The sequence below is a fragment of the Panthera onca genome, chromosome B1, assembly GCF_046562875.1.
Source record: "Panthera onca isolate mPanOnc1 chromosome B1, mPanOnc1 haplotype 2, whole genome shotgun sequence".
In the NCBI taxonomy this organism is placed as follows: domain Eukaryota; kingdom Metazoa; phylum Chordata; class Mammalia; order Carnivora; family Felidae; genus Panthera; species Panthera onca.
Window position 1 is genome coordinate 21,112,267 of NC_138342.1, and position 13,686 is coordinate 21,125,952.

Here is a 13,686-nt window from a genome sequence, read left to right on the forward strand (position 1 = left end):
GCCCATCCCAGGGTGCCCGGCCTGATTGCATTCCAGACACATCCACCCTCCAAAGCCAACAGACCCCACTCCAGCCAGAATGTCCCATCAGGCTGACACACATTTTGATGAAGAGGGACAGATGGGAAGACTAAGAAGGTCACAGGTGTACTGTGCGTGGGTTGAACTTCTGCTCGAGAGGTTAGTTTGGGGGAAGGTGTTGGACCATGGTGAGTGTGACATTATGGGTTAGAAGGACCTGTGACATGGTGCATTACATCACTGTACCTCAGCTTGCACAGCTACAAAACTGGGAATCTGGACCACACTACAATTAAGGCCCTGTCTAGAATTGGGGGAATCCGGTTCACCCAACGATTTCAACTCAACAGAAATAACTGAGGTCAGGAACATCAAGGCAGCCAGGACACATGAAAAAAAATTAAAGTAACTTAAAGCAGCTGGAACATCATTTCTCTCCTTTTTTTTTTTTTTTTTTCCTTTGGTAATTTGTTTTCCAGGCTGCTCTCCTACGAAAATCCGGCCTCAGATCTCAGGATCAGCTGAGGAAAAACAAGAAATAAAGATTATTTCTTGTTTGTCTTTATAGATATATAGCTATAATCAAAGCACTTTTGCACCCTCCACCCCCGAAAAAAAAAAAAGCCTATGTCTGCATTTTTCCCCCCTAGAGAGAATGTTGACCTTCTTCCTCTTCATCTGGACACTTTCACTTCCTTTGCTGCAAGGTGAAGTGGCCACCAGACTTAGGGTGCAAGCGGCTAGTTCTTTCCGTAGTGCTTTGTGACCCTGGAGCCTTCAAGAAGAAGCCATATGAAGAGTTTCTCTTCACCATGATTGGGCTGCTCTACCCAGCGTTGCTGAGGTGAGTGATTCCTCTAACAAAATCTCTATGTCATGGGTGCCCATGAAAATATTTAATATGCTCTAGTTCACGATTTATGAGTAAGTTCACTGCTCTTTGCCACCTTCCATCCCAAGGTGTAAGGAGCTAACCATTCCCTCTGCTATTTCCTCTACCCGACAGTGCTCTGGTCATATTGCCTGCTCTGTGGTGAGGCCTGACACAGCAGGAGACTGAGGCTTCAGAGGATGAAGTTTCTATTCCAGTGTCCAGATGCTCTCCCTCCCTTGGGGCCAGCCACACTGCTTCGTCCTTGGGCTCTTTCCCGTTGCCTTGTGTTTCCCTGACTCCATGGCTTCTCTTACTTACCCTTGCAGAGAAACACAAGGAGTTTTCTGATATCAAAAGCATGTATGCTCCCTCTACATAGTTTACATTTTAGCTGTAAGCTTAACCTGATAAGCTCTTCCAGAAATGTTGGTAAGGGATGCTAATCAAATCAGTTGATTATTGAAAGCAGGCTACTTTCTCTCAGCACAATGTTGGGTTCTGCTGGGGACACCGAAGGGCCTACGACGTATCTGCTATCCACAAACTTGTAACCTAATTGGGAGGCAAGTAGCATTCATCCATTCTTTCCTGTCCTGTGGACATTCAGTACACAATTCTTGCATGCCTACTGTAGGCTGGGTATTTGGGAACCCATGCGAGTGGTTTCTAAACTCTGAGCTCTGGCTCCCCGGGGCAGGAGTTGGGGAATGAAGTTATGACAAAGGGTCACAAATCCATGTATATCACAAGCAGTGCCTGCAAATTTTCATTCTCTTCCTACCCATGCATTCACTTGACAAATATGTACTGAGTGTTCATAAACATGGAATAATGCCTCAGACATGTCTGTGTATTTTCCAAAAGCATTTGGATGCCATTGTGATCGATTAAATAGAACTCCATTTAAAAGTTTTACTGAGTTTGGAATGTCCTTTTCTCACTGGGTATTTTCCAAGTCAGTGGATGCCAGGAGTTCATTATCATCATGGCACTGCACAAAACGAGTGAACGCTTTTAAAATGTGTTCTTATTCTGAAAAATGTGGGAACTTCTGCAAGAGAAGGTTAACACAGGGTCCAGAATAAGACCTGAAGGTTTCGGTTTTGTCGGACGGCAGCCAGGCATGTAAAGGCAAAGAAACCAGGGAGATGTGAGGGGAAAACACAGAGGACATGAACGCTGTATTTAAGCAACACTCACCCATGTCAGTCTACAGTAAGAAGAGCACATTACTTTAAAATATGCACATAAACTCTCTCTTTTAAAATGATTTAGGGGGGAGGGTGCCTGGGTGGCTCAGTCGGTTAAGCGTCCGACTTCGGCTCAGGTCATGATCTCGCGGTCCATGAGTTCGGGCCCTGCGTCGGGCTCTGGGCTGACAGCTCAGAGTCTGGAGCCTGTTTCAAATTCTATGTCTCCCTCTCTCTCTGACCCTCCCCCATTCATGCTCTGTCTCTCTCTGTCTCAAAAATAAATAAACGTTAAAAAGAAAATTTTTAAATGATTTAGGGGGCGTCTGGGCGGCTCAGTCAGTTAAGTGTCCAACTCTTGATTTCTGCTCAGGTCATGATCTCATGGTTCATGAGTTTGAGCCCCACATCGTGCTCTGTGCTGACAGCTTAGACCCCGCTTGGGGTTCTCTCTCTCTCTCTCTCTCTCTCTCTGCCTTTTCCCTGCTTACATATGCTCTCTCTCTCTCCTTTTCTCTCTCAAAATAAATAAATAAACACTTTAAAGATAATAATAATAGATTAATTGATCTAGTAACCAATTAAGTTATTTTATATAGTTAGTATCTCTTACATATTATAACTAATAAATAAGTCCAGAACATCTAAATCTCCACCTCCCTGACCAATCTTGATTATTTCACTCCATTTCTACAATGTAGGCTTTTCAAAAGCAAAATATATTATAATTGTCTGTGTTCATCATTCCTTATACTTTTTCCAAGTGCTTTCTCTCTATACATGGTTTGACTGAACATCACCAAAATTATGAGATGCAGACAGGACAGAAATCATTATCCTTATGTTGTAGATGAATTTAGAATGCCTAAGAATAGGCAAGGAATTAACATGGATACAAAAATAAGCAAGGGTTGGCTAGGTAAAATGGTCAAGAGAATGGATTATGAAGAAATGTGAAATGATCCTGGGATGCAGAAAATCAAATCCTGGGATTTGGGAAAGAAGGGGGAAGCTAGAATCCCATGCTTCTACTGGCCATCATACGAGTTCTAAGATCACACTCATGTTAAATGACGATCTCCTAAAATTGAAGAAGAGACATTTTAAGACGGGCCTAGGAAAAAAAGGCAACAAAAATATGTTTGAAAAAATGAAAAGTAAAATCTAGAAAAGACAGTCCAACAAGCAGCGTGACACATGGCGGGAGAATTAAGGGCAGCTCAGTGAGATTCAAGTCAGCTGCATGGGATTCAACCTCCCGGTCCTTTCTGTTCACTGTATTTTCATGGAACAATAATTCACGTGGCCTAAAAAAGTCCTGCGGACTAAACTACAATGGGTCTCATTTCAGGTGATGCATTTTTCGAAATTTTTCTCACGTTTATTCATTTTTGAGAGAGTGTGAGTGGGGGAGGGGCAGAGAGAGGGAGACAAAGACTCTGAAGCAGGCTCCAGGCTCTGAGCCATTAGCACAGACCCTGATGCAGGGCTCGAACCCACGAACTGTGAGACCATGACCTGAGCCGAAGTCGCCGCCTGACCCACTGAGCCACCCAGGCGCCCCTCAGGTGATGCATTTTTAAGTGAAGGCAGCAACGCCAGAAGAAGGCGTGTGGGCTTGAATTTTGCCTTCAGCAAATTTTGCTTTCAGCACACATTAGCTATCAGGCAACTACTTAATACTTCATCTCTCCAAACTTCTTTTTTTTTTTTTCCATCTCTAAACCGAGTATGATAGTCCTTCCCTTGCCTCATTGCTTCAAATATTCCCGTTGTTGTATGCAAAGCACCTCGTCAAGTACCCGGGACATAGCAGAAACTCAAGCAAGGAGAGCTGGTTTATTGGGTGGTGGTGCTGGGTTTGATTTATGTGTGTTCTCACGGCCTGAGCACTAGACTGGGAGTCAACAGAATCCAAGTTTGGGGTCCTGACTCTTCTGTTTAGCAACCATAGGATGAGATGTTATTAAAGGTATCTATGTTTCTTCGCCCCGAATCTCTTCACATAGAAAAATGAGCGTAACTTCCTTTCCTATTGTCAGTTCAAGGCTCAAATGAAACAGTGTGTGTGAAATGGCTCTTAAATAGAAATGTCGCATGAAAATAGAATACATTGCTACTGAGTCTTTCAAAACTAACCATCTAGGTGAAAACAGACGTGTCACTCTATCGGTAACAAAGGTATCCCGGTAACAAGAATAGAGTAGAAGTCTCTCTGTTTTCGGAAGTCCGAGTCACAACAAGAAAAATCCCTCAAATGACAAGATGTTTAGTTAACAGAGGGGAGACTGTTCCGTTTTAAGGATGAGGAAACATTTGAGCAGGCTTACGAGGGTCATGATGGACTGCCCATCTCTAGGGTGACATCAGAAAGGATGAAGAGCCCTCTGTCCTGAATTCATCATAGAATCAGAGAGTCCTCCACTCAGGAGGGACCACAGATAGTGCAGCCCACCCACCTTGTTTGACAGAAGAGGAAACTGAGGCCCAGGGAAGTGAAGGTACTAAATCACAAGGACACCCACAGCAGGCGAGCTTACCACCTGCCTCTGCCTTAGGCTTCTGCTCACTGTTTTCCATGATGACACCGTGACTTCTGTTCAAATGCATAACCCCCATGGCTTTAACATCTCTGCATCTGGTCAATGGGAAGGACTGGAGAGCAAATCCAAGGCTGTCTGCTAAGCTACAGGACGGAATAACTCGAATGTTTCAGTGTAGGGCTGGAGGGCAGTGAGGGGCTGCACTGAGTTCAGCATCTTGAAGATCCTCCCCTCCTTTTGCATGTATGATATCATCCAGGAAACATTTAAACAACCTAGATGGAACGAAATGTCTTGCCAGGTGGCAGCTTGTGATATATACAGGCAGCCCCTGACTCACAAAGAAAGACTACAGAGGTCCCATACATACAAACAGCTGCTGCCATCCGCCTGGCCCCCACCACCTTGCAGCTGCCATGAGCTGTGTGAAAAAAATTAAAAAAGAAAGAAAGGGGCTAGAAAAAAAACAAAACTTGGACCACTTGCCGATTCGGCACATTCAGAGGCAGAGGAAGGGGAGAAGCTGTGGAAACAGGAATCACATAAAGGAAGGGACCCTCCAGATGAGTTGTCAGCCATGGGTGATCTGGTAACGGCCCCACTCCCTTTGCCTTGGAACATCTTCTCCCGGGAATGCCTGCCCTCTTCTATCCACGTGGCCAGAAATTCTATCCATGTCGGATTTTGCCTCCAAGCCTTTTTGGAAGAAGGGAGGCAGGAATAAATAATAATTTACCGTTAGAAATCTCTTAAAAAGTCACTCCCCTTTATAAAGGTTAATACTGAGTGCCTACCTCATGGGGTTGTTGTAAAGATAAAGTGAATAAATGAATAAGAAGTTCTTGTGACTGGGGTGCCTGGGTGGCTCGGCTGGGTGAGCGTCCAACTCTTGGTTTCAGCTCTGGTCGTGATCTCATGGTGCGTGAGTTTGAAAGCCACATTGGAGTCCACACTGGGGAGCCCGCTTGAGATTCTCTCTCTCCCTCTCTCTCTCCCCCTCCCCCGTGTGCTCTATCTCTTTCTCATCTCTTTCTAGATAAATGAGATATCTTAGGACTGTGCCCAATATGTGCTGTAACTCCAGTAAATGTCATGAAAGTGTTAGTTCTCTGTATAACTATGATTATTTCCATTTTACAGATGAAAGAAATGAGGCTTAGAGAGGTTAAATTACCCTACCTAGGCCATATAACTTAAAGGTAGAACCAGGATTCAAATCTAGGTCTGTCTCCAATCCCATCTTAACTACTGTACTAGCATTCATATGCCTCGCATTGGGCAACCACTCACACATTAGCAAGAATTAATTCACGCACATCGTTTTCTGCTGAAAATCAGCTAAGCTCAGCTGCACTCAGGAAACAGGAATTTGGGCTAGTGAGGGAGTAAAGAAGGTCATCGGGGAAAGAGAGGAAGACCTGAGTGAGAGACCACAGCTAGGTATTGAGTAGGAAGCTTGGAGGCAGGGATACCCATGAATGGGAGATGTAGGAAGAAAAGACCGTCTGGGGGAGTCAAAGATGAATTCTGACCCATGTGAAATTTCATCTAGATCTGACTCAGGAAAGGGGGAGGGAGATTTCTATCTTTTTCCCCACCCACCACCTCTTGTCCCACCCACGGCTCCAAATTACTTATTAGTACTCTTGGTAGACTACAAGAAAGTTTAAGTAAACTTTTGTGGGCTGGTTGGAAACATAATGCTTCCACTCCCATTCGTACCGCGTTTCTTTTGGGAAATGTGTGCTGAGTTCTAAACAAATGACTTGTAATGTAATACAACGTGTGTATACTTCGTGTCTCCCTGGGCTGGGCACCAGGCTGGGTGCTGGGAATAGGAAAGGAGACATAAGGCAAGGTCTCTGCCCTTGAGCAGGAGCCCTGGCAGGGACAGATGTATAAGCAGCAAAGAGACAGTGTGCTGTCACAGGAGAGGTGTGTACAGAGTACCTTGGAGCACGGAAGAAGGGGACAGGGCACTTGCTCGTAAATCAACCCTTCTGCGACCAACCCTTCTGCAAGTTGGGAACTGCATGCAACGCGTTAGGAGTTCCTGGGAGGCCATACTTACCGTGGAGTACTGAATGAACTCATTCTTCAACAGGACTCTCGTTACCGGCTCTTTTTCCTGGCAGGCGGTAGTATCTGTGGGTTTTTTTCTAACCGGTTAGAAGAGAGAGAGGTGATTGCGTGGACTCTGAACTCAGGCTGCTCTGGTTTGAATCTGACTTTCGCTTACTACCAGTAGGACATTTGCCTGTCTCAGTCTCGGGTTTTTTAGTCTGTAAAATGGGACCCATGAAAATACCTTCTCCACGGAGAAGATAAATGAGCTAATGCATGCAAAGCCCAGTGCGCGACACGGAATAAACATCTCGCCCAAATCTGGCTACTATTAGCCAGGTGATAGGTATTAACTTGTTTCATAGAACTTCACAAAGTGGAGCGCCGTTTCCGGAAGATTCTTTTTTTTTTTTTTTTTTTAATTTTTTTTTTTTAACATTTATTTATTTTTGAGATGAGAGAGAGACAGAGCATGAGCGGGGGAGGAGAGAGAAAGAGGGAGACACAGAATCTGAAACAGGCTCCAGGCTCTGAGCGGTCAGCACAGAGCCCAACGCAGGGCTCGAACTCATCGACCGTGAGATCATGACCTGAGCCGAAGTCGGACACCCAACCGACTGAGCCACCCAGGTGCCCCAAAGGAAGATTCTTTTCAGGGATATCCAGACAAGCATATTTACATTTTTATAGCCTATATTTATCTTCACGTACATACAGCACATCAAATCCAAATTATATTATTTTTTATTTAAAAAAAATTTTTTTTAGCATTTATTTATTTTTGAGAGACAGAGAGAGACAGAGGAGAGCCCGGGAGGGGCAGAGAGAGAGAGAAGGAGACACAGAATCTGAAGTAGGCTGCAGGCTCTGAGCAAGCTGGCAGCACAGAGCCTGATGGGGGGCTCCAACCCACAAATCGCAAGATCATGACCTGAGCCAAAGTCGGATGCTCAACCGACCTAACCACCCAGGCACCCCTCAAATCCAAATTTTAAAGCTCGCATTTCATAGGATGAATGAAAATTTGGGGAGAGTAAATTAGCCCAAAGAAAACGATTTAGTAAATAATAGTCTGATGTTACATCTTGTCTTTCAAAATAAAAGTCACAAGCAGACTAGGATACTTGAACCAAAGCTAGGGCAGCAGACAAAGGTTTCCTTTTACATTTTTCTTCTTTTTTTTCTTTCCTTTTTTTTTTTTTTTTTGCAACTTGTCATGGCTTGAATTAGTTTTATTTTTCTTCATATCAAATATGTATATGAAAGTACACATTAAAATGTTCTCTAGATTTTTTTTAAAAAGGGATATGGCCGGGGAGGCGGGGGGGTGGGGGGGGGTGGGAGGGGGGAACATAATAGATTTGGAAACGCTGCAAGCCATGGTCTCCCTTTATGTGTTCTCTCACTGTAATGAAATTCAAAACTTTCATCTGGGACTCTGGGGAAAGGCACCATTTTCTAATGCCCTAACTAAAGGCAAAGTGCATCTGAATAGCAGAAAAGAATGCCTTCTGCATGCCCGCACTTTCTTGGCCCCGATTTCAATCCTGGTGGAAACATTCCCTGAAGCCTACGACAGCTGAGCTTTTCGCCTGGAATTCAGATGATCAGAAAAGGAAAATTATACCCTGAGGTTCTGGGGGCACTCGGCCTCTTGTGATGCACACCAAAGCCAGAGAGTGGACCTGCCGTCTGCCACGTCGGCCCCACGAGCTGGGGGAGCTTAAGCCAGAGGGGAGTCAAGGTTGGGGGAGGTGGCAAAAGAGATGACAAGGACAGGCCCGTGTCAACTCATTCGCTGGGTTTCCCCCAAGTTGCAGTAAGGTCTCTGGGGCACCCAGCCACCTTTACCCCTTCTTTGTAAAAACTACCCCCAGGAAAGTCCCTCTGCCTACCACAGCAGTTGGCTTTTGAAGCCTATGGAATGGTCATGGCCGGACGGGGTTTCCCTGGGGTCAGTGTCCCCGTCAGGGCTTCTCCTGGCCCTGTAGTGTCACCTCCGCTGACAGGCTTGCAGACGGCAGAGTGTGTTAAAGGCACACAAGACCAAGGAACACTGTTTGCTGAGGTCTTTAAAGATGTCTGTCAAGCAGAGGTTTAGCCTCATCCCAGCCGTATGTCTTCTGCTCTCTGTGGAGACGGCCTCTCTAACTAAGCATCCTCCCTTGTCCTCCACCGACCTGGTCACACAGTCCTTATTCCCCCTGCTGGGAAAGGGAAAAGCAATTCATCTCCTTGTGGATTCCCCCCACCCCACCCCGCCCCGGGAGAGCAGGTACAGAGGAGAGGCTACTCACCAAACTCTGGGTAGTGGCTTTCAGGTCAATCCCTTTATTTCAGCCTCAAGAATAGAATTCTCAGGTACAATACAGGGCACTCAGTTAAACTGGAATGTAGGTAAACAACAAATAAGTTTTTAGTATGAGTATGTCCGCAATCTTTACAGTAAATACTTATATTAGGGGGACCACAATACTTACAGTAAATACTTTTTTAAAAAATTTTTTTGTTTATTTATTTTTGAGAGAGAGAGAGAGACAGGGTGTGAGTGGGGGAGGGGCAGAGAGAGACACACACACAGAAGCCGAAGCAGGCTCCAGGCTCTGAGCGGTCAGCACCGAGCCCGATGCGGGGCTCAAGCTCACGGACTGTGAGATCGTGACCTGAACTGAAGTCGGATGCTCAACCGACTGAGCCACCCAGGTGCCCCCTTATGGTAAATACTTATACCAAATATTACTGGCTGTTTATCCGACATTCCAATGTAACTGGGTGTCTATATTTTCATTTGCTAAACCCAGCAACCCTACTCCAGAACGACCCCATGAGGCTGGCATTATTATTCTTATTTTACAGACGGGCAAATGAGGTTGGAGGGAGGAAGCGACTTTCTGGAAGCCATATAGTGTTCATGGGCGACAGAGTAGAGACGAGCTTTTCAACCCAGACTCCCTGATTTCAAGACCAAGGTTCCTTCCACAACACTACCCAGGGATCCAAGCCTTAACTAAGAGGGCTAGACGGGACGCTGGTGGAGGAAAGTGAAACATTCTCTAAGGAATACGGGGACGTTCTTGGGTGCCTTGTTCACAGTGTAGCTAATAATTCAACAAACAGTTGGTGGCTAGAATTGCATTGAATTATCGCCAAGCTTGGTAGCTGAAAGACTCTGTTCCTTTCCTATAAACATTCTTAAGAAAAAGACTTGGCCCTCTCTCCCAGCTCAAGTCTCCCTTCAACACAACCCTTGAGTGCCCGCAGGGAGCCCTTCACCCCATGTGCATAGGCGGTGGGAGATGAGGTCATGGGACACAGCTCCAAACGAAGCCTCGAGTCATGTTACAACCATTTAACACAGAGGAAACCCACAGGACTGGAGGAATTGGCTGGCCCCGGAAAAAAAATCCCGTCCTCTTGTAGCTGGACAACCTTCAAAGCTCAGTGTGTACAGCTTAGTTACCTTGCTTGAACCAGGCTGCCTCACCAGAACTTGAAAGTATCTACGTGCGCTTCGGTCAGTGTTGTTTTAGGGGAGCAGAGGCTGTGGGGATAAAGAGAGAGAAGGGGTATCCCGCTAGAGCTCTTCCTCACCTGAACGTAAGATCAGTCAGTAGAACTCATCAGCCTGGCTTCCTTCTTAAATCTGTGAAGATCTCTGCATCTGCACACGGGATTCGGAACACATGCCTAGATGCCCACAAACGTCCAGGTCCTAAGCGGAGTCGCAGTGGCTCCCTCCATAGGGAGCCACTTACTTTCTTCCTCCTTTTTTCTTGTTTTTAATGTTTATTCATTTTGAAAGAACGCAAGTAGGGGGAGGGGCAGAGAGAGTGGGGGACACAGGATCTGAAGCAGTCTCTGTACTGACCGCAGTGAGCCTCGTGGAGCTCGAACTCAGGAACTACAAGATCATGACCCGTGCCAAGGCAAGATCGTGACCTGAGCCAAGGTCGGACGCTTAACCGACTGAGCCACCCAGGAGCCCCTTACCCTCCTTATCTTAAGTCCCAGCCTTTTCCTCCAGACCCTCACCGGAGAAGCCATGTGAGGATAGCGGGTGGCTAGAAAGAGTCAAGGAAAATGGCATTGAAAGAAAATGTGAACCCAAATCTGTCACCACCAGGAAAGTTGGCTACCTGACGATCATTTTAATATCTGATGAGCAAAACAATAAATTCTCACTGGGGGAAAAATTTGAAAGTGCTAGAAAGTATAAAGAAACAAAAACTACCCATAAGCCCATCACACCAAGATATAACCTCTCCTAAAATTGTGGTATATTTCTTTTAAATCTCTGTCCATATAATAAACATAATTGGCCTCATATTTCATCTATGACTTTGTATTCCACTTTTTCTAACCTAACAAATTCTAACTTCTCTCACGTCGTCAAAAGCCCTTCAAGGAATCTTTATGACCTTGATGGGCCTTTAAGAGATACATTGACAATGGCATCATTTATTTATTCTCCCACTCCCTAAAGGTTTAGAGAGTTTCCGCTGCTTTTCCTAAAAGATATAACATAGCATTGAACATCTTCTTCACATACGTTTGTATCAGACCTTTAGTACCTGTACCCTTATGGCTAGAATCTAATAGGAGCACCTGGGTGGCTCAGTTGGTCAAGCATCCAACTTCGGCTCGGGTCATGATGTCGCGGTTGGTGAGTTCGAGCCCCACATCCGGCTCTGTGCTGACAGCTCAAGCCTGGAGCCTGCTTCGGATTCTGTGTCTCCCTCTCTCTCTGCCCCTCCCCCACTCTTGCTATCTCTCTCTCTCTCTCAAGCAGCAAGTTCCAATCCCCCTTCGACTCAGGCCACGGTTTACAAGAGAGAAACAGAGACAGAAACAGAGAGATAGAGGCAGAGAGAGAGAAAACTCCAGGAACAAGTTTCAGAGAAACCACCGCACGATGTCATTTCGCCGGGAACATGACAGCAAAAGTCCTCAGAACTGTGCCGCTTGGTATTTTTACAGAACCATCGCTTGCCGATTTAGTTAATGATAATGTTGGGTTCCAACTTCTTTCCGAAAGGGAGCCTCAAGTGTTCTCAACTTGGACAGGGCTGGCTTAAAAATAAACAAATAAGTTATATAAGTCCAACTTTTGGAGGATCAGGTTTTAGAAGCCAAAGCGCTGGGGTAGGATTAAAGGGGCCTGCCTCACATCTTGTGGCCGGGCCTCACGTGTAGCCTTCAGGGCGGAGTGTCAAGGGAGCGTTCCAGCTGTCCCTGAAATCCAGCTTCTAATTTGAGCGGCAACACCCACCAGGAACCCAGGCGGAATGCACCCCACGTACCCGTGCTTAGAAGATGGTGGAGAGAAACAAAAAAAAAAAACCAAGTGCAACCACTGGTAGATGGAGACAGACTTTTATTTATTTATTTTTTTCCCCTCTTTCCCACTGTTAGATCTTTTGAAAGGCTTAATGGTGTTATTCTCTGTCCTCTTCTGCTTGACAGCCGGCTGCATTTTAGCGGGAAGCAAACTGATGACTAGGTATTGCCTTTTGAAAGCTCCTCCGGGAAGAAAGATGTCCGATTCCTCAAAGTGACCAGAGTGGATGGAGCCCCACTTTGGGTCCAGCTCTGTGAACTTTCAAGGGGCAGAAGAAGGCCGGGGGTCCAGAAGCCTCTGCGCACTCCCAGGGTAGACAAGAATATGTAGAAAGGAGTGTATTCATTCAAGGATTTATGTAGCACGATTATCAAGAGCTTTGTAAGTGGGAGGTGCTGCGGAGCTGAGGTTAAAGGATGAAGTAGAATAGACCCGGCCAGCAAATTGCTTATTGTAGCTAAGGTGACCAGATCTGTAGACCAGGGGTCTACGTGGGCCAGGAAAGCAAGGTAAAAACAGTACTCGATTCTAGCCAACAGCTAGCTTCCTGGAATGCAGACCCAGTGTGGCTCTAGCTTCAGATTTTCCAAAGCAGGAGAATGTGATTTTTCTGTAAAATATCCCGATGGCTTTTTAAGTTGGCTGAATTTTTTTTTTTTTTTAACACTATACAAACCAAGCACAACCTGTACCCATGAGCTGGATCAGAACAAGCCATCGGTGTAAACACGCAGACTGTGTTTGTTAAATAGGGAGAGAAATCTACCCTATGAGAAAGGCACTTGACATAAATAATATGTTTAATATGATCCCATTTTTGTTCCAAATCGTGCATTTGACGCATAGAAGAAAGATGGAAGGTGATACATCAGAATGTTAACAGCAGGGCCCAGACAGCCGGACTATAAACGATTTTCCCCCTCTTGTTTCTCTGTTTTTAATGCACTTTTCACAATGAGCGTGTTACCTCAGTAATCAGAATTTTCAACAAAATTAAAATTTTAATAAAACCCCCCAAGCGCTTTTAGATTAAAGTATTATGAAAGAGGTAAAACATTATGAAGGCTTTAAGAAATAAAAAAACTAAGGGGCGCCTGGGTGGCTCAGTCGGTTGAGCCTCCGACTTCAGCTCAGGTCATGATCTCACGGTTTGTGGGTTCGAGCCCCACGTCGGAGCCTGGAGCTTGCTTTGGATTCTGTGTCTCCCTCGCTCTCTGCCCCTCCCCCACTTGTGCTCTGTCTCTCTGTCTCTCTCTCTCTCTCCCTCTCTCAAAAATAAGTAAATGTTAAAAAAAAAATTTTAAAGAAAAAGAATTACTGAAAAATATTAAGAATAATAAAGTTTGAGTAATAAGAAAATAAATGGTGTGCATTGGACATTTTCAGAGAGATTTATTTTACTTATTTATTTATTATTTATTTATATATTACTTATTTATTTTACTTATTCTTATTTGTGTTACTTATTCAGGCATTATTTTACTTATTCTTCCCAACTTCTGTGTAATGATACTACCTCTATTCCCCTACACAGGGGAGAGGGTGAGGCTCAGAGAGGTTAAGTAACTTGCCCAAGGTCACACAGCTCCTAAGTAGCCCAGCTGGAACTCAAAACCCAGGTCATCTGTCCTAACCTTCAGTAAGAGATTACGGTAG

The 13,686-nt window shown here is 45.1% G+C and overlaps 1 protein-coding gene across 2 annotated transcripts in view; it reads left to right on the top strand.

Annotated features, from left to right (window-relative positions):
• The first annotated feature begins 739 nt into the window (after positions 1 to 739).
• Positions 740 to 13,686, top strand: part of RBPJ (recombination signal binding protein for immunoglobulin kappa J region) — a 219,220-nt gene continuing 206,273 nt past the window's right edge. Inside the window, exon 1 of one of the 2 annotated variants that reach the window (XM_078446229.2) lies at positions 740 to 865. In XM_078446229.2, the coding sequence (XP_078302355.1) occupies positions 834 to 865 (32 nt within the window). In that variant the 5' untranslated portion in view covers positions 740 to 833. The remainder of the gene's footprint in view (positions 866 to 13,686) is intronic. The other variant, XM_078446230.2, reaches the window with a different exon arrangement.